The 22,708-nt window shown below is 44.4% G+C and overlaps 1 protein-coding gene across 1 annotated transcript; it reads left to right on the top strand.

Moving 5' to 3' along the window:
* The first annotated feature begins 606 nt into the window (after positions 1–606).
* On the top strand, positions 607–20,497 carry SETDB2 (SET domain bifurcated histone lysine methyltransferase 2). Its single transcript, XM_084263279.1, has 15 exons — positions 607–676; positions 1,261–1,376; positions 2,087–2,146; positions 4,468–4,590; positions 5,920–5,985; positions 6,737–6,839; positions 7,555–8,121; positions 9,673–9,792; positions 10,984–11,153; positions 11,575–11,803; positions 13,780–13,864; positions 14,846–14,954; positions 16,330–16,661; positions 16,965–17,053; positions 19,927–20,497. The coding sequence occupies exons 2-15, from the start codon at positions 1,361–1,363 to the stop codon at positions 20,042–20,044; spliced, it is 2,187 nt and encodes a 728-aa protein (XP_084119405.1). The 5' UTR covers positions 607–676; positions 1,261–1,360; the 3' UTR covers positions 20,045–20,497.
* Positions 20,498–22,708: the final 2,211 nt, after the last annotated feature.

The following is a 22,708-nucleotide window of genomic DNA, read 5'->3' on the forward strand; positions in this document are numbered from 1 at the left end:
GGCGCCGTACCAAGATGGCGAGACCCCCACAGCGCCCGACCCTCCACGCTGCCGCCGTGAGAGAGTTACGGCACCGCCCCGCCCCCAAGATGGCGGACGCTCCGCCCGTCCCTGAGCCCTTTCCCCGCCCCATCCGCTGCCTCGCCGCGGCCGTATTGGCCAGCGCCAGGCGCAGCCAATGGTAGCATAGAAAGGCGCGCGTCGGTACGGGAGCGGCCCGCCCCTCGCACACAGACATTCGCTCGCACGGCCCGGTCCTGCCTTGCGCATGCGTAGTAGCGAAGAGACGCCGGAGTAGCCATAACCTGGAAGGTTGGGCGCCCAATTACCAAGAACTTGCCTGACCCAAACCTGCGCCGTATGGGAGCAGGGGGGTGGGCGCGATGGACTCGGCGCATGCGCCCTCGCTCCAGCCGAGTGGAGAGAGGGGGTTAAGGGCGCTAGTGCGCGAGCGCAGTGTCCGCTGCGGGGGCGGGGCGAAAGCGTCGCGGGTGGGGGGAGTGGGGAGGGGAGGGGTGCCGACTCCCCGGCGGTCTGGCGGCGCCCCCTGGCGGTCTGGCGGCGCTGGTGCAGCGCCCGTGGCTCGGCGGCGGAGAGTGCCCAGGGTGAGGGCGAGGGGTGAACCGCGTCTCGGTCCGGCCCGGACCGTCCGTGCGCCGCCGAGCGCCGCCCGCAGGTGCCGTCAATCGCGGGCGTGTTTGGGGGCGGTGGCGAACGAGGAGGAGGGTGGGTGGCTGGTTGGGGTTCGGCCCACGTGTCCGCCGGGGCCGCGTCGTCCCCCCAGCAGAGCCCCGGGGGGCCTGGCCCCTGCGAGCGCTATGGCGCCCGGTGCGCCGGGAGGAGCCGTTCGGGACCCTTCAGGCCCCTGGGGGACATCAGGCCCCTTGCTCCCCGCGCCGCAGGGAAGGCGTGCCTGAAGGAGTAGCGGGATGGGCATTGCCCGCGCCTCAGCGTGCCCTCCTGTCAGCGCCGCACGGCTTTCGCCCTTCCCCCTCCTTGATCCTCAGGAGCTGAGAGACGCTGCCCCGAGGAGGCGGGAAGGCGCTGGTGGGGGGGAGGGGGGGGCAGGCCCTGAGTGGCGCACGAGTGGCCCAAGGCGGCCCCTGACCAGAGGCTCGATCCCGCCCAGAGGTGCTGTCCCCGCCGCGGGTTTCCCTTGGCCGCGGGTTCACCCTCTGCCACAGCCGGGGTGGGGGGAGGTAGGGGGGGCAGCGCTGCCGCAGGCCCCATCCCGGCGAGCAGACCCTCTCCTGTCCGCAGGCCCCTCCTGCTGACCTCACAGCGGTGCCGGAGGACCGCCAGAGCCGATGCACCGCCCTCCTGCCGGTGCCGTTACCGGCGTTACCCGCTGCCCCTGAAGATGGAGGAGACGAGAAGTAAGCCTTTTAAAAAGGGTGTTTCAAGCAGTCGTTATAGGTAGCTCTTGCGAGAAGCAGCCAACCAAGTGCCTTTTCAGCTACAGCTTACAACAGACTAACTAGCTGACTTTCAGGCTTTGTGCTCTCTGTGTTATGAGTGGTGATCGGCAGAAATTTGGTCTCCTCAGGGCTGTTGAGCAGTGCTGCCTTTCTTCTTGGTGTTATTGCAGTGCAGATACCCAGCTTTATCTTGCATCGTTAGAGAAACAGACTCAGTAAATTTTTGACCTAAAAAGCCTTCTTTTTTTTTTTTTTTCCTAAATAAATTATTTTAGTTGTGGTGCTGCTGTACTGACAGCATTAATTAAAAAAAAAAAAGAGAGAGAAATGTGAGCTAATAGGAAGTGGGGATTATATAGGCTGAGCTAATATTCTGGGAAGTATGGGTCGTCTTGTGACAGCTCCAGGCTTGAAGGATAATAAGAAATGACTGCAAAAAACCAATTCCCCATACAGCTTGTTTCATTTGAGTGTGCTTCAGCTACGTCTTGGCAAGGTGTAGGTTGATTGTTTGAAAGTGGGATGACGATTTCATCACACTGCTTCCTCACACAGTGTTCCCACTGATACTTGCTGTAGTATTTACTTGTATGAATTTTGAAGAAGTAGCTACAACCATTTTAATTTCTCACCTGTTCTCTTCTTTGTCCATTCTGCACCTGTTTCAGTGCTGAGTGACTGCTTTGAAGTGGAGAACGTTACCGATTCCAGGGAGAAAAAGATTGAAGGTAGTACAGTTTGGATTTATGAGGGAAAGGGGAAGGTAGTATATAATTGGCACCAGTCCTGGTATGTAAATGATAACATGAAGACAGTAATTTTGTCTTTGATGGTGTATGTAGAAGCTGTTAGTCAACAGCGTTACAGAACCCTCATAGGAAGCACCCAAATATTTTTCCTGGTAGCTTGCACAAGTAGCTCTGGCCGTGGCTCCTTGCTTCTTGCTCTGGCATCGCTCCCCTGCATAATACTGAAATAAAGAGATATCTGGCCACAAGGATCCTATTGAGGGAAGAGAAAGTCCTTTCAGAGGAAATGGCCTCAGCCAGGTTTAGAACAATTATTACCAGATGCCAGTCCACAAGCTGAGTCATGATCTTTTGAGATCATTTTGAATGCTGACGAGGTAGACGCATCCTGTGTCTGCTCATTGCCTGTCCTCCCAGCTGGGATTGACAGTGGAGAGATTAGTGATGTGGGCATCTGTCTTGTTTGAAATGGAAAATTATACTGTGAACTTCAAATGCAATCTTTGCTTCTTCATGCAAAGCCAAGTTTTTGCTGCTGAGAGTTTTGGGGCACTCCAGCAGGAGAACTGGGGAAGCATTTTCAAGGTGAGCGAGTGGTTTGAACACTAGATGTAGCAGTATATGTTTTATTTCATTTTGGCCTACACAAGATTATAACTGATGAACCAGAAATGAAAAAACACATTCCTTCACCCATCCTACGAAGTAATCTATCCATCCATTATCTGTGCAATATGAGCTAGAGAGCCTGCTTTGGCACAGGGGTTGGACCTGATGATCTCTCGAGGTCCCTTCCAACCCCTGTGATTCTATGATTAGTGCTGTCCAGACTTAGCAAATATATTGAAATGTATGAAAACAACTAAGAAATAAGGACAGTGTTTTTAATCTGCAGTGGTGGAACTTCTTACTAGAATTTCCAAATGCATATTTTTAAACAGAGATATTAAATATCCTTACTTCTTGCAATTTTAGATATACGTGATACTGTCATGCATAGCAAAGGGATGGGAATGGCACAGAACGTTAGGAGTTGGAAAGGATCTTGAAAGATCATCTAGTCCAACCCCTCTGCCAAACCAGGATCACCTAGATTAAATCACACAGGAATGTGTCCAAGCAGGTTTTGAGTGATTCCAGAGAAGGAGATTCCACAACCTCTCTGGGCAGTTGTTTCAGATGCTCTCTCTTGGAGCCATAATGTAGGTTTCCAGGTGAGTCTCATCGGCATTTTTTGCAATGGGACTTTGATTTTTCCTTGTTTGTTTGGGTTTTAATTTCTGTGACTGTATGTTTCTTCAAACAGTGTGTGGCTCTTAAGCACATGGGACTGAAATGTTTGTTCTTGAGAAGTAATGCAATATCTGCAGTGCCTTGTGTTTTAGCCTTTCAGGCTGATCTCAGTGAACTCAACTGGTTTGGCAGGGATTATAATCATTTAAGTATTATTATGTCAAAGACACCATTATTACTTGGAACATTAATACTGTAAAAGTACTTTCAGCATTTTCCACTGATGTTAAATACTGTGCTTCTAGCTGCTCGTGGCATAAACAGCTGGGGTTGTGGTGACAAAACATTGTTACTTTTTTCACTGCTGTGGTGATGCTTTTGAGAGTAACCATAGACTCTGTACTGCCATAGCATTGCTTAGCTTCTGGTGTCTTGGGCAACAGAAATCATTATCTGCTAAGTCCAAAAACAAGCAAATACTTTTCTGCTAGCCTTACAGGAATGCAGAGTTCATGACTGCTGGGAAAGTGTCACCCTACCACATTTGCCAACAGAGATTTGCTGTCTGAAAGTGGAGTGTAATACTAGTATGGTAGTATTCTAGACTCTGCCTCTATAAATGGACTAGGAAAAGAGTTACTTGCTCCTTTGTGGTTGATCATTGAAGAAGAGAAACATTAACCATGAGAGAGAACCCGTTATCTTTTCTGGTGTTGCCTGTTGGCACACTGAACCATATTCTTCTTTCAGAGTCTGTGCCAAAGATGCACTGCTCATATTTTAACAGAAGTTTTCATGAATGGGCTTAATACCTCAAAGGTACATACACTTGGAAGAGGTTCCAAACCTGCAGCTTAAAAAACCATTTATTTAAACAAAATGTTCTTTATAAATATTTCTATTGGAGTCAGAAGGCACAATTTATAAGACTCATATTAATTATTGCAACTGATACCGCTTAGTGAACAGAATTTATCAAACTGCTTTTGAAATTAGTGGGAGCATTTGAACACTCCCTGGGAACTACTTGTGGTTTTTAGACTTGTAAATGGATATTTGCATTTCAGGTGATCTGAAGACATTTTGGACTCAGCTGGGAGGTAGGAGAGTGGACGTTATATTTGAGCAGATACAAAATGTGCTGCTGTTGCTGAAGGAAAAGATCAAGAATGGAACTGCCACTAACCAAGGTTTGAAAACCCTTGTAACAGTTGAGCTAGACTGCAGGGAAGCCGTGCCTTGCTTTGTGTAGGGCTGAGTGGTATCCGCCACAATTTGGATATCTATGAATTAAAGTGACTTAGTAGTTGGTGGTTTTAAGCAATTTTAAAAATACATCTGCTTTTTAGATGGAGACTAATAGTTTCAGGTGTATTTTGCCACTATACTTCTTCAAACAGTGTGTGGCTCTTAAGCACATGGGACTGAAATGTTTGTTCTTGAGAAGTAATGCAATATCTGCAGTGCCTTGTGTTTTGTTTATCTTATCATCAGAAGTTTTAGCCTTCTGGGGTGATCTCAGTGAACTGAACTGTTTTGGCATGGGATTATAATCATATAAGAATTATTTTGTGTCAAAGACACCATTATAACTTGGAACATTAATAGAAAAATACGACAGCAATGCATTTAAGGTTGTTCCTGATTTTCATGGAAATATGTTTACTTTATCTACATCAAAATCAGAAGTCTGACAAGCTTGGAGTACTACACAATTTTCTTTTTACTGGCTTATTTAACTCTGTAAAAATACCTTTTTTTAAAAAATTGTCACCCACATAAACGTAATCTATAGATTTTATTGGGGTTTTGTGCAATATAACCTGCAGTAGTGTAAGATGCTGGTATAGCTACACACTCTGCATTGTACTGCCTGCTCCAAACAGGTAGTGCGCTTTTTTGTGTACTTGGGCCCCCACACCTTGATTTTTATGACAAAATACCACAGCAGTACATAAATGAATCTTTCATGTGGTTAAATTTGAGGCTTTGTATGCTCTGTTCTGTAAAGATTTCAAACTAAAATGCTAACATGGATTTTGCTGACATTTGTCTGCCACCTTGCAATATTTACTGAGTGGGGTAAAAGGTTGAGACAGAACCGGTCTCTTAGTGTTCTTATGATCTGAAGGTCATTTCCACCAATTTAGGAGTAGCATTAATTTGGTCTGCCAAGATCTGACCCTTCCTAGCAGGAAGGTGATAGTCTGATGACAAAGAGAGGAACTCGAGCTAAATTGTGTTTACATGTATTGTGGCTACTGGTTTGTGTGTGGAAACACTCCCTCAGCTGTCTAAAAGCTGATTTGCAGCTACCAGTATGAGCTGTGATCTGCCTGTATTTTGTAGATGGGTGTATTAAGGGCTGTGCTGCAGAAGGTTTCTAATAGCATGTCTTGCATTAGCATAGTGAGGGAAAAAGGTGCCTCTGGAGGATTTACACCTTGTTTTCTCCATTATCACTGTCCCTGCAATCATTGCTTAAATTACACTGAATATCTGTTTTGGTTTTTGCATAGAATGCTGGCAGGCTTGGGCACTGGTGAATGAAGCTAATCTAAGTGATCTCTTAACCTTGACAAATGGTATGTGCATCTCGGTTGTATTTATTTGGTATGTGGATTGTACTCACCAGGAGCTTATTTCCTTAGATGAAATCAATAAAATAGATACAAAAAGCATTACAAGGGAAAAACTGTAATTATTGTTTTCCCCAGGTACTGGGCTGTGGACCCTAATCCAGATTTGTACTTTTGTGGTTCGTGTGTAAGTGTATATGGCTTGTACTGAGTGGAGAGCGTTTGAACTAGTGAGCCCTGACGAACGGGAGCTGGCTGCAGGCTCCACTAGCTGCAATACCCTGGCATCCTTTTACCTCAAATAATGAAATCTGTATATGTGTTTCATATGCATATTGTTTCTGTGTGCTTTGAAAGCTGTATGGATGATTTTAAGGTGCACATCACCTGGTGCTCTGTGAAAAAGAGTAACTCTTCATGATGCGTTTCTACCTCGAGTTTGTCAATACGCACCTCAGTTTTTCCCCATTGGGGAAAAAGAAGGGAAGAGGAAGAGGAGGAGAGAAAGCATGAGAGGGTGTGTCGTGCCAGCTAGTTTCTCACTTGCACAACTATTTGCAAATGCATGACTTTTGTATAAGTTATAAAAAGCTCTTTTTGAGGGTTGGGGTTTTTTTTAGTAGGGCGTTTGCTAGCATACTCTTTGTGTTCCTAGCTATGCGTTGGTTTTGATGTATTTTGTCAATCATCTCTAGGTTTGATTATAAATTGAAATCTGGATTGCTGAAGTTCTTGCTTGCATTTACATTTTTTTTAGAAAGTGATGTGTTTGATGGAGATGGCAAACAGGAAACCAAACCGAAATCACAGCGTCTTCTTACAGACAAGAACACTGCTAACTCTGGAGAAGGTTCTCATGGGTCAGTGTATTTAATAGCTTGTTCCTGTTCCATACTGACAGGTTCTTTAGTGCATTTGAGAGAGATTTTAATCTTTCTTGCATTTCTAAATTCAACGTTTTAACCCCAGTTTTGAATCTTGACAGTTTTCAAAGTGAAAGTATTTTTCTAACTTGACCTACATGGAAAACCTGAGGTTTTGAGTAGATTTGTCTAATTTACCATGTGAGAATGTTGTAGAAGAAAACAGGGCATTAGGTCATGAATAAAGATCCATGAGTACTACCAGGATTATTTGGGTTAGGACTGAGCAAGGTTTGAGTTTGGTTCTCAGGCTTTTACAAGCTGTGCAGATTGTCAGGCACGTGACCTACTATCTCTGTATTTGGCCTCAGGTACTGATTTGGAAGGTGGGAGTAAAAATAGCATTCCTTTGGGGTTTTTTTAATTTATTTTCAGTGTCCTTTCTGTGATTTATCATGTAAGGTTGGTTGTTTTTTTTTCCTAAGAAGAAGCAATTTGTGGTTTGTTTGGGGTTTTTTTTAACATGTGTTCATATGATGTTAGGAGAGTAACACAATGCAAACAGCAATTCAGTGAAACTCTTTAACTTCGAGCAAAGGGCTGTTTCTCTCCTGTGCTAATACTAAAAATCTAATACTAAAAATCTGAGCATTTAACTGGTTGTCTAAGATGCTGTGCTGTTTTCTTTGTTCTTTTTTTAAATTCCAAACAGCAGAAAGGAGGAGATGGAAAAAACATGTTCAGAGAGTAAAGAAGCGTCTAGTAAAATTCAGGATTTACCTTTAAGCCTGCAGTATCAGAACCACAAGTGCTCTAGTGCATGTCTTGACAATAGAGCAGCGGGCTTCTACAAGGGTGAAAATCCCCTGAAGATACCGATCCTGTTTCGCTTTCAGCGCCGCCACGCCAAAGCAGACTGCCTTTCCAAATCGCTGGACGTCAATTACAAAGCTCCGTGCGGCCGAAGCCTGAGGAGCTTTCAGGATGTGCAGAACTACTTGTTTGAAACAGAATGCAACTTCTTGTTTGTTGACCACTTCTCCTTCAACACCTACGTACTGTTGCGCAGGAACACCGTCCATCCCAACCCCCTGGTGTTTGATTTTGACATTAGCGATGGAGCCGAGTCTGTTCCCATTTCCTTCTGCAATGACCTCGACAGCGCCAGGTTGCCTTATTTCAAGTACCGGAGGGCATCGTGGCCGCGCGGATATTACCTCAACAATTTCTCCAGCATGTTTGTTGATTCATGTGACTGCACAGATGGCTGCATTGACAGGTAGGTAGAAAAATCTAATCCTAGACCAGAGAGATGTGTGATGCCTTGGTAGTAGAGTGGCAGTGTAATTGTGAAGGCGCATGGTACCAAACAGTGCCAAATAATGAAGGACCAAGGCTGCTGGAATATCTGTGGTAGTTGTCTTGTGCCATCCTTTCTGTTGACTGGCACCACTGTGTCTTTGTCTTCTACAGAATTTGGGTGCTCCTACCCATCCAGCCTCTGTTGTAGGGAAGGGAGCAATCAACATGGGGATTTATTGGATGCCTTTCCCATTCTTCCCAAATTGGCAGTACTTTTCCTCCAGGTGGAGCTGGCAAGCAGATCTCTCTGCTTTGGGAAAGGAGTGGGGAGAGTCTTTGTGCCAGCAGAGGAAGGCTCATTTTCCTGTCAGGAAGGGAAGGATCCTGCATGACAACTTCGGTTGCAGCTCCTGCTGTAGGATGATATGCTAGAAATGGTGTGGGACAGCTTGGAGAGATCAGATCATTTGGAATTTAGAAGGTTACTGAGGGCAGAGGAAGAAATGTCCCCATTCACAGCCTCTACATCCCATCTTTCCCTCATCTAAACAGAAATTGTGAAACCCTGTGGTCACAGAACACCTTTATCTTCCAAGCAGTTCAAGTGATGTTGCTCATTGATGTATTTTTCTAAAAGCCAGTAACTCTGGGCTACATACTACTCTGTGGGAACATGGCACGTTTTGGTGAGAACTTCATCTGGTTTCTTTAAGGGCATTTGCCTGTCACCTGATCTCTGCCTGTAGTTGTTATTTGGTGTTGAACCCTGTTTGTATTATTGATATCTAGGGCAGTCCCATGTGTTGGTGTACAGGATAATTGCCTATGGCCCAACAAGAGCTTGAACTTGCAGCCTGGTATAATGAAGCTCCTGTAATTTCAGTTACTTCGTTTCAGCAGAGCGATGGGGAACAGCAAGCACATAGCATGCTGCTGCTTTGCACTGAACTCTCCCGAGATTTGAAATGCTTTTGATGTGTGGTTTTAGGGTCAGGGTTTGGTCCGTTGCTGTTTGCACAAATGCTGTGGGGCTTTGGAGTTGTCATGACATAAAAATGTTGAAGAGCAGCATTATTGCTTGAGTTCTCAACTCTGCAGTGTGAAATTCTTTGCTTCCGGGAGGCTAGGGTGGGAGAAAGCCACTACTTCATCACCTAACAGGCCAGGATGCTGTGCCAGAACAGGTGATTTTCATGTGTTCATTCAATCCATTTGACAGTGCCCTGTTTATAATAAATTTATGTTGTACTTCACCTGTTTCCATGTGCCTTTTACGGAGCTTGGCAGAAGGATGGGGTTGGGTTGGAGAGAACATCGTTATTGTAAGGCACACACAACCAGGCAAGAGGCAATGAGAAGGGTAGGGTGCCTGGAACAGCCGTGTGGAGTAAAAGTGTGTGTGGGGAAATGCAGGTATATACAAAAGTGTGTCTGTGTGTATAGTCAAGTACATTTTAAATTATCTGTATTTATGTTTGGTTTATGCTGCCCCAAATACATTCTGAGATGTTGTTCTGTTAACCTTTAGGTCAAAATGTGCATGCCTACAGCTCACTGCAAGAGGCTGTAGTAAAATGTCCCTGTCTCCAGGTAGGAAATCATCCCAGGGATACAGTTACAAAAGACTGGAAGGACCTGTTCCTAGTGGGTAAGAAAGACCAAACTATTAACTGTTACTTTATTTGTAACTCTTGTTTTACTCCTGGAGTTTAAGTGCTACAGGATTAAAATAACTGTGGTTTCTGGATTACTGAAACCTTCCATTTCTGACACAATTTTACTGACAGGTCAGGGTGATATAAAATAATTATTGTGGCTTGAGTAATAAGAGAAAAAAACGCTTTTGTATGGCAGACAGGACAATTTCACAGCTTAGTTCAAGGCCCAAGGAGTGCGAAGAGTGACACAGTGTTGGGCCTGAGCTCCTGGACCAGGTATCTGGCCCCTGTGCTGGTTCATTCAGGCATGCCAAGGGGGGAAGGGAAGGAAACCTACCACAAGGGAAGGAGGTCTGTTGCAAGACCATCGCAGCCTTTGTGAGCCAAAGAAGTGGGAAGCAGCAGCCACCGTTGCTTTTTGCATTGGGCACCCATTTACTCTGCTAGGACCAGAGTCCTAAAGAAATTATCAGCCAGCTGCTGTTGCCAGACTTGGTTATGTGTGACACCCAAAAGTCTCCAAAAGGATTCCAGTGCTGCAAGTGTTCACCCTTTCTTTTATTTGCCTCCTGTGGATTAATATGTAACCTGGGGAAGGTGCCAGTAACCTCAGGCACTTAGGAGAGGAATTTTGCAAGGTAGCTTTTGGCAACAGCAAAGGGCTGAACCCACGGGAGCCCCTGTCAGTCCTTTGTTGCTGTGAGACATTAGTTTGATTGATGTGCAGAATTAAAGTTGCCAGTGAACCCAGAAGTAAATGGAGGGGGGGGAAAAAAGGGCACAATTGTAAATTCTTTTAGAAATACTTCCTTGAATCCTAAAACTCATGACAGCCGCAGTGAGGTCCAGGCAGCTGGGTTGTCTTTGCTAAAATCTGTTCCAGCAGAGAATGAGGTGCTCTGTAGGGACTTCTGCTTCTGTGTGATTTACTCCTATAGAATATAAAGATAGACTTATATTTTTTTTAGTCTACTTAAACAAAAATCTGGCTAACAGATTCCTAAAATCAATGAACCAGCAATCAAGAAAGTAATGAGCTTTCTTGAGCACTGCTGCACAATCACTTTTTGTCTTTTCAGTTAACTGCCTTTATTAATGCTCAGGAGGGAAGTTAATAATAGCAACTTTGATTTGGTAATGCATTCTTTTATATCATGTTTTGTTTTGCTTCCTTTTGACAGAGTTTATGAGTGTAGTGTGTTGTGCAGGTGTAACAAGATGATGTGTCAGAACAGAGTTGTACAGCATGGCATTCAAGTCAGGTTGCAAGTGTTCAACACGGAGAAAAAAGGTTGGGGAGTCCGCTGCCTAGATGATATCGACAAGGGGACGTTTGTTTGTACTTACTCAGGTAACAGAAGGTGACCTGTGGAAGATGGATAGCATAACTCTCCCTCTCCTGTGGCCTGGGCCCTGCAATTCTTTTTTGAGAACCAAACAGGGAAATACGGGGTTGGAAGAGAAGTGAGTCAATATAATCTTAACTTGCAAGATGATCAAATGGACAGAAGAGCCTTGAAGAACTCTGCAGTGTGGTGGGACCAAATGAATAACCAAAACACTCTGGAGCAAAACCTATCTCACACTGTTGATTTTTCCCTTGCAGGTCTGTGCATTCTGTGCCAGGGCCTTTTCCTTCAGTATTAATGTATTCATGTTCTGCTTTCCCAAACAATGTTCTTGTAGTTTTAATTAAAGTTTGAGCTGCAGTAGTAACTGTGAGCCATCTTAGCAAACCAACAATTAAAAAATATGTATTATTTTTCTTTCAGGCAGATTAATGAGCAGAGCTGAAGTTCAAGTATTGGGAGATGCTGATCAAGAGCTGAAAGAGAAGAGTGCTGGGAATGAGAGAAACGACGTCTCTTTTTCCAAAAGAAGAAAACTTAACACTGATTGTTCAGACTCTGTGATTGAACTAGTTCCTATTGGCAAAAATAACGTTCTTGAGAAGCAGGAATCTTTGCCTCAGACTGTGGATAATGAAAAAAAATCAGTGCTGTAAGTTTACCAAATCAAAACTAAGCATAACAAAACTAATACTCTGCTATTCTAGAAAGTCTTTTATAAAACTTAGAATGGAGCTGAATGTCCTTAGCTGAGGGTTTGGGGGTTTAATTCCTTCTCAAACTTTTTGTTAGTTCTTGATTATTTCTTCTAGTGGGACAGAGTTCTTCCTCTATATTAATTTTACTTCCTGTTTTCTAGAAATCCAGTTCATCTGGGTGCACTTGATCCGTTCAGGGCATTAATCATCACACTAATTTGAAAGAATTAATAAAAGATACTTGACATGATTTAATGACTACCTTGAGTAGTGTGTGCAGTTCTGGGCTCTTCACCATAAGAAGGACATTGAGGTCCTGGAGCAAGTCCAGAGAAGGGCAACCAGGCTGGGGAAGGGGCTGGAGGGCAAATCCTATGAGAAACGGCTGAGGGAGCTGAGGATGTTTAGCTTGGAGAAGAGGGGGCTGAGGGGAGACCTTATCACCACCTACAACTACCTGAAGGGAGGTTGTAGAGAGGTGGGCAGTGGTCTCTTCACCCAAGTAACAGGAGATAGGACAAGGGGAAATGGCATGGAGCTGTGCCAGGGCAGGGTTAGATTGGATATTAGAAAAAAATTTTTTACTGAAAGAGTTGTCAGGGCCTGGAACAGGCTGCCCAGGGAGGGGGTTGAGTCACCTTCCCTGGATGTGTTAAAAAAAAAAAAAAGGGTTGATGAGGTACTTCGGGATATGGGAATGATTGAACTTGATGATCTTCAAAGGTCTTTTCCAACCTTGTGATTCTGTGATTGATAAATTGCAAATTCTTGCTCATTTCAGAGTAGAAAATTACTGTGGATCTTTAAGAAGCACCATGAAATGGCAAGTGAAAACTTTTTAAAAATACCTGCCACTGTATCCTCACTTGCATTTCAGTATCTTGGAAACCTAATGAATTAATGATTTTGTCTGTTACATAATTATCGGCAGTCAGGTGGATTTTGTGCTAAAAGCTGTTACTAAAATTGCAGAGAAGCAGAATCTTAAAGTTGCATTTTACTGCACTGCTGTCCTAAATCTCATAAATATCCTTTCCTGATAATAAGAATGTTCTGCATGTGGCCTGTCTGGAAAAATCCAAACCACATGTGACGTAATCACATCACAACTTCTTTTGCCTACTGTACCTTTTGAATTTACAATGGAGTTCAAATTTTAAGAAAGCCTTACAGTAGCATTTGTTGCCATTATGAGTATCCCAAAGAAGTATCACAAGGTTGGTGGTTGTGGCAAGAAAACATGTATAAACCTTTCAAGGTGCAAGTTTTCTTGAACAAGAGCTTTTACTTGCTGCTATAGATACTAAGATTAGTTTTGAAATCAGTGTTTTCTTCTGCTCTCTGAATGTAATCCGAATGAATATGATTTTAAATGTTTTAAGTTTATATGCAAGATGCTGCTTTCCATCCTTCCTCAGGCATCTCCTGATGTGAAGATGTGAGGTTCTTTTGTGGGAGAGTATTTCCTCCATCTGCCATGTGTTGCCTGTCTACCCCTGTGCCTTCCTCTCTATCCGTAACCCGCACGGCACCTTCGCTTTCCTGTTTGAACGCTGCACAGTCAAAACTGCCAAAAGTGGTAGCAGGAACAAGGCAAAACTCTTCCTGTGGGTGCTGTATTGTGAGATGGTCTGATATAATAATAGTAAAGCAACAGAGAATTTGGTTCTTGGCAGGAGAACCGGGAAAGGATGTAAAAGCAGCTGCTGATCTCTCAAAGAACAGCTGATTCTTACAAATGCAATTGAGAACCCAACCTAGGTCCTGAATTCTTACTAAGGCAAAATGGTGACAGAACTTGCAGAGAGGACAGATTGCAGGCAGACTGTCTGCTCTTTGTGAACTAGAGATGGGTAGAGAAATGTGTGTTGTGAGATTTACTTAGGGGTCTTTTTGTCACCTATAATTTCTTTTTGACCTTTCTGAACAGGGTTCATTCAGAGAATTTAAGTAACGCAACGACGAGAAGGCCTGGAACTAGAGCAGTTGCTTTTCATAACCACCAGCTAAAAATGGTAATAATAATAATAACAGGCTTTAACAGATTCTTTTTTCACTGTGCTGAATATGTTAATGTTGACCCTTTGACTTTGTACATTTAAGTAGTTCTAATGATCGTTCTTCGTGAGATCGTGTCACACTGTGAGCTAAGCTGGCATGCTGGAAGCTGTGCCCCATCCCCATCCCTTCTCCATTATCAGTCTGAACATGTTCCCTGAGACCAGCACTAACTAGTCCCACAGCCTTCCCTTCCCCGCCCTTCACTTACACTTCAGCCTTGAGTTTTATGAAATCATACTCCCTTTCCACTCCCTGCTGGAACTAGCTGCAGGGTTAGGGGGTCAGAGTGATAATATTTTTGTGATGTCTCCCCAAAGAATGATGTAGCAGTGAGAGAACTCAGCAGTTGGACACTATTTTTTCATTCAGTCGTGTAGTTGGGAGAATTTGATCTGACCTGGCTGTGAAGTGTTGCCTGCAAATAAGTGCAAAGGAGGGGAACAAGTAAACCTTACAGGTTTCATTGCACTTAAGAAATGCATGTGGGATTTTCATGCTAACATTTGGCAGTGCTGTCCTTTCTGGAGCCTCCATAACTAATTGCCTTTTTGTGGGGGGAGAGGAGAAATCCTGCCACATCTGTTCATTTTATTGAAACAACGAAAAAAGGTTTGTTTGGGCTTTGGTTCAGCAACTTACACAAGCATGTTTAAATTCTAGGGAAATTGTTGGGACTTAAACCTTTGTTTAAATGTTTTATTGAGTGGGGAGTTCATTCCAGGTTATTTTGAAAGATAATTTGAAATAAAGATAAACGCTGCATTGCAGTAAATGTATTAACTTTTGAAAATCAGCCATAGCCTTGCATTACAGTAGGTTTGAAACTTCAACCCTGAAGTCCTAAAAGCCTAAACTCAAAGTCCAACTTGTCCTAGAGTTGCATAGAGCAACAATACATCACTGCCTTTTTGTTATCTTTTATTCTTTTTTTAAAGGAGATTGATACATTGGTGCAGAGTGTCAGCTCAGATGAAGATAATAATTCTCGGATTCATCAGTCAAGCAAAACAAAGCTAACCAGTGGGACAAAGAAAGGCAAAGAAAGTAGGTTTGCAGAGCTATACATACCACACTCATTTGATGCCCCATCAGATGACAGGCTTAAAATGTAGAAAGGGAGCTTTGGATGTGGGCAGGCCTGTTCTCAGAGTTGAATGATGTCACCTCCATAGGCTTGGGTGGTTTTAAGAGAGAAAAGCAGTACAGAAATTATGGCTGCCTTGCATCTTACAGCGGATTACAGTACAGGGCAAAGTTGATCTTGGGACATGTTGGACAGTCCTGACAGTAGCTTCTCAAGTGTAGCACAGTTGTGGGGATGCCAGTCATGCAAATTTTATTGTATGACAGCCAATATGTGTTCCGGTCAACAAAAATTGAACGGGTTATAATGCAGGGATGGGCGGGATCTCAAGCTTGAGAGGTGTCCTGGTTTTGGTCAGGATGGAGTTAACTTCGTTTGTAGCAGCGGACGGGATGCTGTGTTTGAGAGTTAAAATGGGAGCAGTGCTGATAACACCCTGATGTTTCTAGTTGCTGTCAGACAGTCAAGGACTTTCTCAGCTCTTCATGAGAAAGGAGGGGCGAAGCCAGGACAGGTGACCCAAACTGGCCAAAGAGAGTATTCCACGCCAGTTACGTCCTGGCCAGTGTATCAGGGGGCTGATGGGAGGAAGAACGGGGGCGGCTCCGGGACGCGCGGTTCTTGGGGGACGGTCGGGTTCCGGGACGGCTCTGGGTGGCACGGCCTGAGTTGTGTGGTTTGGTGAGAAACTGCATTGTGTATCAACAGCTTAATGTATTTTTGCTCTAAAGTCCTGTTAGCATTGTTATATTGTATCTTTCTGTTATCTTAGTAAACTATCCTTACCCCAACCCACGGGCCTCTTAATTTCTTGGTTTTGGGGTTATTTGCCCCTTCCTTTTCCCTTCCCTTGCCTCTCACCCCCCCCTTCCCTCTTCCCCTGCTTTTTTCCTTTAAGGAGCAGGCAACTGCGTGGATCTCAGCTCTCAGCCGGGGTAAAACCACGACAAGAGGCCATGTGAAACTGATGCTATTTGCACATGCATCTTATTCACAAGAGTTTGTGATTCTCTTGGGAATTAAGGTGGAGAATGATGATAAAAATGCTCTGTGGAAGAAATCAGGCTGGAGTGGGACTTGAGGAGAGCAAGAGACTAAGTTGCTCACAGGAGACTTGAGCAAGTGCTTTACACGGCACAGCAGGAAACAGTCATTTGTGGGAAGATTGATGAGATGTAAGGAAAAGGAAAGTTGTGTTACAGGCTTGTAAATAGCAAGGAAGCTGCACACATCTTGGAGAATGAAGGGTGGGGTGGATAAGAATTGAGGGCCAAACAAGGGAAAGGCTTTGTCCTTAAACCGGTGTTGAAAAATAACTTAGGTATCCATTGACAGGATCCACTCAGCAGCGGAGGGAAGAATATCCAATGGAACTTGAACGGACTGAATCCAGTGACACAGACAGTACAGGATGCAAAAGAAAGAGTCAGTCTCTGCAGGCTGTTGGTTGTCACAAGTCAGGTGTGCTGGATGACACGTCTGTGGTGAGGCCATCCAAAAATGTGCCACTAAAAGCTGACTGCAGAGGGGAAAATCACGGGCAGTCAAAACAAGACACATTTTGTGAGGAGGCTGATGGTGACTATATGCTTCTGAAGAATGCTGATAAAGGAGATATTTATGTACTGGATGCCACAAAAGAAGGAAATGTTGGTCGCTTTCTTAACGTAAGTAGAAAGTTGCATGTGTTCTCCTAGTTGTCTTATCTCCAGTAAATGGTATATTTGCATAATCTAGAAAGCTTTTGCACATAAAGAACAAACGTGGTAGGTGCATGATAGGGCAATACGATAGAAACTATACTTTAAAGAGACACAGTTACTGCAAAAATAAGTGTCAGTGGTATTGAGTAGTAGAGGTGGAGAAGGAAGAAATTAGCTGTACTAGTGACAGATACCCAAAGCAAAATAGGTTCTTCAGCCAGCAACAAGGTGTTTCACTGTTTCTGACTGATGTATTTTGTTTTACAGCACAGCTGCTGCCCAAATCTCTTTGCACAGAGTGTGTTTGTAGAGACTCACAACAGAAGCTTCCCATGGGTGGCGTTCTTCACAAACAGGTGAATTTTTGGAAACTTAATACCCAGTCAAGGCACTAAGGGAAAAGCAGTGCTTTGTTACTAGGAAATATTTAGCTAAGGGGCAGGGGGGTTGGGGGGTGGGGGACACACACGACAGATGCTTAGATCACCATAAAACTACCTTCTTGGTGACTTCTTGTTACACACTAAAGACAAAGAAATACAGCTGCTGTTTAGCGCTAATGCATTTTTCTTCAGCTTTGCACTGAAATGTGAAGTGGGGAAGCTTAATTTTGATGCATGCATTTCAGTGATAATCTTCAGTGAAAAAATAGGTTTAACTTGGCATTTTGAAAGCCAAGATTCACTGATCCCAGTGTTGTGTCTCAAGGAATGACCAGCAGATCTGGGTCCTGTAGGACAGGATCAGACCCTACAGGATCTTAAGGTTGAGACACTGTGTGCCCAACAAGTTGGCTCCAGATCTTCTCCTCACAGCTACCAAAAGAAGCAGGTCTTTGTGTACCTTAACACATCCTGGTGGGGTGGCACTTACTTACAGGTAATGCTTCCTCTGAAAGCAAAAAATGTGGGTCTTCCCTTAGTGGATGGCAGAAAGGTGATGACAAAGAGGTGGTGCCAGTGAGACATGAGAAGATGGCAGCTAAACCCAGGAGGGGAAAGATTAATGAATGAAGCTGATGCACAAGACAGCAGTAACACTAGGCAAGAGCATATAATAGAGAGGAGAGGATTAATTCCAGGGACCAGGGAACACTGATCCTCTGTGTAGCCCTGCAACCGTGATCCATATGGACACAGATACTGTGGATGGTTGGCATGTAAAGGGTATGAGAATGGAGTGCAGCTGAGGGAGGCCCTCCCATTGAGTCATGAGGTTCAGAAAGGACCCCCTTACTTTCTGAACTTCTCAGAGAGGATCCTAGGTGCAGGTAGGTCCAGTCCAGTCTTAGTCACAGACTCGGTCAATGGTTTATGTCCAAAGGATTATATATATATAATTACATATCAGAGTCAATGTTTGCTGGTCAGAGCCCCTGAAGGGCTTTCACTGAGACAGTTTTGCAAAGTTGAAACTAATAGAAGGTTTATTAAAGCAACAGATGTAGAAGTGATTGCAGTTGATAAGTGCACTTACTGCAATAGTGCTAATATATCAATATGATTATAATTAAAGTGCTAGTAAAATATTATCCTGAGTATTTTCACCAAAAAGGTGAAGTTGCAATTGCTTACCAAGAAGGCAACCCTGTCTTGGGTGGAGGAGGAGTACAGCCTCTTCAGGGAGGCTGTACCTGTACTACAGGCAGCCTGTCAACTGACTCTTCGGGGTCTTTAATTTCTTCTCCCCTGCGGTAGCTTCCCCTATACCCTCTATACCCAAATCTGAGCTGTTCCCTCCCAGGGGTGACATTTAAAATGATTTGGGTGAAGAGTTGATTGCTATGGTCATACATGTTTAGTAAGTACTGCTTTTTACTCACTAGCATATTTAGGGGTGTCAACTTTTATATTAATTTTGCAGTTAATAAAGCAAAAGAGGTTGCTCTGGGCACTGTGGCTGTCAAAATTCTGTGTAGAAACCACCTGTCTGCTCGCAGTCTCTAGCCAAAGCAGGGCAGTCCTGCTGCTGTAAAGACTCCCTCCTTCAGCTGCTTTTCACACCAACATTTCAGATCTCTACCCACAGTATTTGTGTAAGAGATAAGTGGGCACTGAAGTTTATAACCTCTTAGGTGCAGTTCCCACAACAGTGCTGTGAAAAGGGCTTCCAAGAACCTTGAAGACAATGTTTTGCAATATGTCAGAAAACAAGGTTTTGTTTCAGCTAGAGTGTAGCTTGGGCATTTGATAAAGTGGGGACTGAGGCCAACTATTTGATACTATTGATATATCAACTATTTGATAACTGGGGATTGAGAGAGGTAATCGCGGACAGCACAAGACACTTAGGGAAGAAGATTGTTGAAGGGAAGTTCCCATGGCTGGCCCTCCTGCTTTCTGGCAATCCCCCTTCTCATAGCTTTTCTACATTAAGGAACTGCATCTGGGTCATTGAGCTTGATCACATGTCTTCTGTGAACTTGCCTGCTCACCTTTTAGCTGTTTTACATTGCTGGTCTCTAGAACACCCCGAAGCAGAAAGTTGCAGGTTGTGATTAGAAGCTCTTTGAAAAATCTACATTGTTTGTTCTCAGCCTGCTGCCTGGTAAATCACTGGATGTCTCGTATCCAGTGAGAAACATCAGAGAATTACTCTCTTCTTTGTGATACGCATATTTTACTCTATTTTCCCTCAGTTGTTACTCAGCAACTTAGTCTAAGATATTTAGTCTGGCATTCAGTTTGGATAATGAATTTCCTACCTTAGAAATTCCTTTTCTTTCATATTCTGCACATATAGATAGTGTGTTTGCATTAAAATGTAGCTTTAGACCAAACGTGGTAGTCTTCATCACCACCATGTCCAGAGATCTGGTCAGCTGTCAGTGATGCACTGTACACAGTAAAAATAACAAACTTGTCTCATGTTTTCATTTAGATGTATTCACTTTTTATTTCTTCCCTTTTTTATTTATTTGTTTGTTTTCCAGAACTCGCCTTGAAGTTCAAGCAGGTTGTTTTAGACTCTGACCCTATCACACTTCTTAGTAAACTGTTCTCTCCTAGGTGTGGGTATTTGCACTCTCCATAGCTCTGGTAGGCAAAGCAGCATGAATGTGCCAGAGACTCCTTATGTCTCTTGGTTCTCTCCCAAACAAGCTGCCTGTGTGATGTTCCCTGCCCCCTACGATTTTGGGGTTTGCATGTGAGTCGCTGGTGACAAAAATTGTAAGCACAGTAACGTTTCACTTAGCTCAAACAAATTGACCAAGTGTTTTATTTCTTAGGCATGTGAAAGCTGGAACCGAACTCACATGGGATTATGGTTACGAAGCTGGAAGTATGCCAGAGACAGAGATTTCCTGCCAGTGTGGAGTTCAGAAGTGCAGGAAAAAAACTGTATAGGCAAAGCTTTCCTACTGTCAACACGTCACGTACCTGGAGATTTATGTGCTGGAAGGGACTACACAGCAAGCAGCGCGCTGAAGTCTGTGGTGCTAACTACGTTCAACTGAAATGCCTTTCACCTGATACTGAATTTACGTGTCTAGTTTACAGAATTAGAACTCCTTTGATAAGAACAGGCATCAAACTTTTCTTAGATAGTTTTAGCACTCCTGGTCTTCCCCCAACACCCCCGTCCCTTTTTCATTCACAAGCAAAGCTCATAGTACGCTGGCAGAACTTCTGTGCCCTCTGCACAGCGACATGACTGATTCAGAGCAACTGTTACTTAATGTTTTCTATGCCCTTGCACAATGCTGAGTTAGCAAAACTCAGTTTTCTGAAACTCACTGTGAATACAAGTCTGCCTATTTGGGAGCTAATAATTATTAAAATATAGCTAAGCCCGGTGGATCCAGTGGCACAGATAGTCTTGAATGGTAATTTGTTTAATCAGAACAGTTTTGCAGAGCTGCTTCTGTGCTATGCAGCGAGGTGGGCAAGTCCTGCTGCTGCAGGAGAGAAATGCCTGGGTTTTGTTGGGTTGCATCTTCCTCAGTGACACACAGGGAGATCCACATGCCGTGTTTCAGTGTCATATTGTGTGGTGTGGGACAAGTGTGCCACAGGAGTCCCTGCTGTGGTGGTTTGTTAGCAAGAGAGAAGCAAGCTATGGTAGGTGACATGTGAGTGCAGGTGCAGGAGGTGACTCTGAAATGGAGCAAGGGGTGGGTGTTTGCAGTGTGTGGCTCTGGGAGGTGTGGAAGCCTTGTGCAGAGAAGGTGGTGTACATACAGATGGGCGATTTGAACCACTTGATGAACCGCCACAAAAGGTATCAGCAAAAGTGGTTTTATTGAAGCAAGAAGTTGCAAAAGTGAGACTTAAAGTTCTGTGGCAAGGCTCACTGCTACTGCAGAGGATCTAGTAAAGGCTCAAAGTGGCCAGTACAGACATCTTGGTGTGCTATAACACAAGGTTATGCACAATACCCGTCACTTACCTGCTGTTGGCAAGGGGTGTCTCAGCCTCAAGGAATAACCTCAAGAGACATCCCAGCTCAAGGGCAGATCACTGGGAGCAGCCAGCCACTTAGCAGGCCTCGAAGAAGGTTCACTTGGGCTATCGTATGTACAGAATGAAGTGGTTGGCTCATAGTCATATTACATGGAAGGCAAAAGGTAAGGAGGAGACTCCCTGTACCCACAGCTTGGTTTCTTCCTTGATAAATGAGGAAGGACAGCAAGCAAGACAGTCCCAACAGAGGGTCAGTAGGGATGTGAGGATGCATAAGGGCTCCATGACCTACAAAGGAAATAAATATTAGCGCCCAAGGTGAGCATACAAATGCAAAGACAGCTGAAGATCACTTATAGCATGGGTATGAAAGAAATTGGACTGGAGTGCATTACACTGGTTATTTTTTAAATTTTATTTTTAAAATTTATTTTTGCTAAAAAATTACTGAGTGCTGCTTTGCAGCTCCACCTCCTTCAGCAGAACTATATGGTCTTGTAGAACCGGGGGTAGGAAGAAGAAATCATGAAGCATTTGCTGTTGGTCTTCCTCTACAGATAATTGGGGGTTTTGTGTTGGGGAACAGACTGGTATTAGGAAATTTTTCCTGGTTGAAGACTTAGGCACCTGTGAGCATGCTTGAATCCAGTTGACTCCTTCAAGTGCCATCTAGGTAAGAGTTTCAGAAAATGGTGTTGCATAGCAGCATCTGGCTAATAGCTACGATGTAACCACAAGCCTGGACACCTGCTGACCTTAGCTCTGAAATGCTGGGCAGGCACAAAGGGATTTGGGAAACCAGCTGGAGTAACGCCAGCAGTGCCGGAAAGCCAAGCTGTTCTATTCCGTAAAGGGAACGGATCAAAGATTTTTCCTTGTTGTGTTTGGTGTGGCCTTTCGAGAGGCCAGAAGGTGCCCTGAAGAGCTGTGGCTGGCGAGCTGTATGGGGGTGGGAGTTTACGGCTTGTTTAGTTACCCCATGCAATGCAGAAGACCTTCACCTAGGCCCAAGCCTTGGTCTTGCTGGCACAATTTTGCCTCTGAACCTTGAGTCGCTGATGTTCGAAGAGCTGGCAGAAACACCACACCTCTGAGAAGCAGGAAAATGAGATCTTGGTGGTGTGTGCAAAGAGCTTCTCCCAGTATCAGTCACGCTTTGCGGTTAGCTGGTGCGTGCTCCTCATCCCTTTATAAGGGCAGCAGGAAGCCATTAGGTTACGTATGAGCCATCAGGTTTATGGAGAAGGAAGCAGCAGTAACACCACGCAGCGAGAAGATGGCGCTGTAGGAAGACTGCTGTCCCTGGCTACCCAAGGCTGAGCCTGTCTCTGACCTCCTGACAAAGGGAAGCACTGGCCAGCGGTGCTGGGACGGTCCAGTTCTCCGTGTGCTGGTGAGTACCATGATGGCTGGGTACGAGGCCTGCGCACCCCTGCCACTTTGCGGAGATACTGACTGAATCATAGAATCATAGAATCATAGAATGGTCTGGGTTGGAAGGGACCCCAAGGATCATAGAGCTCCAACCCCCCTGCCACAGGCAGGGACACCAACCTCCAGGCCTGGATCTACACAAGGCTGCCCAGGGCCCCATCCAGCCTGGCCTTG

The sequence above is a fragment of the Gallinula chloropus genome, assembly GCF_964237585.1.
Source record: "Gallinula chloropus genome assembly, chromosome: 1".
In the NCBI taxonomy this organism is placed as follows: domain Eukaryota; kingdom Metazoa; phylum Chordata; class Aves; order Gruiformes; family Rallidae; genus Gallinula; species Gallinula chloropus.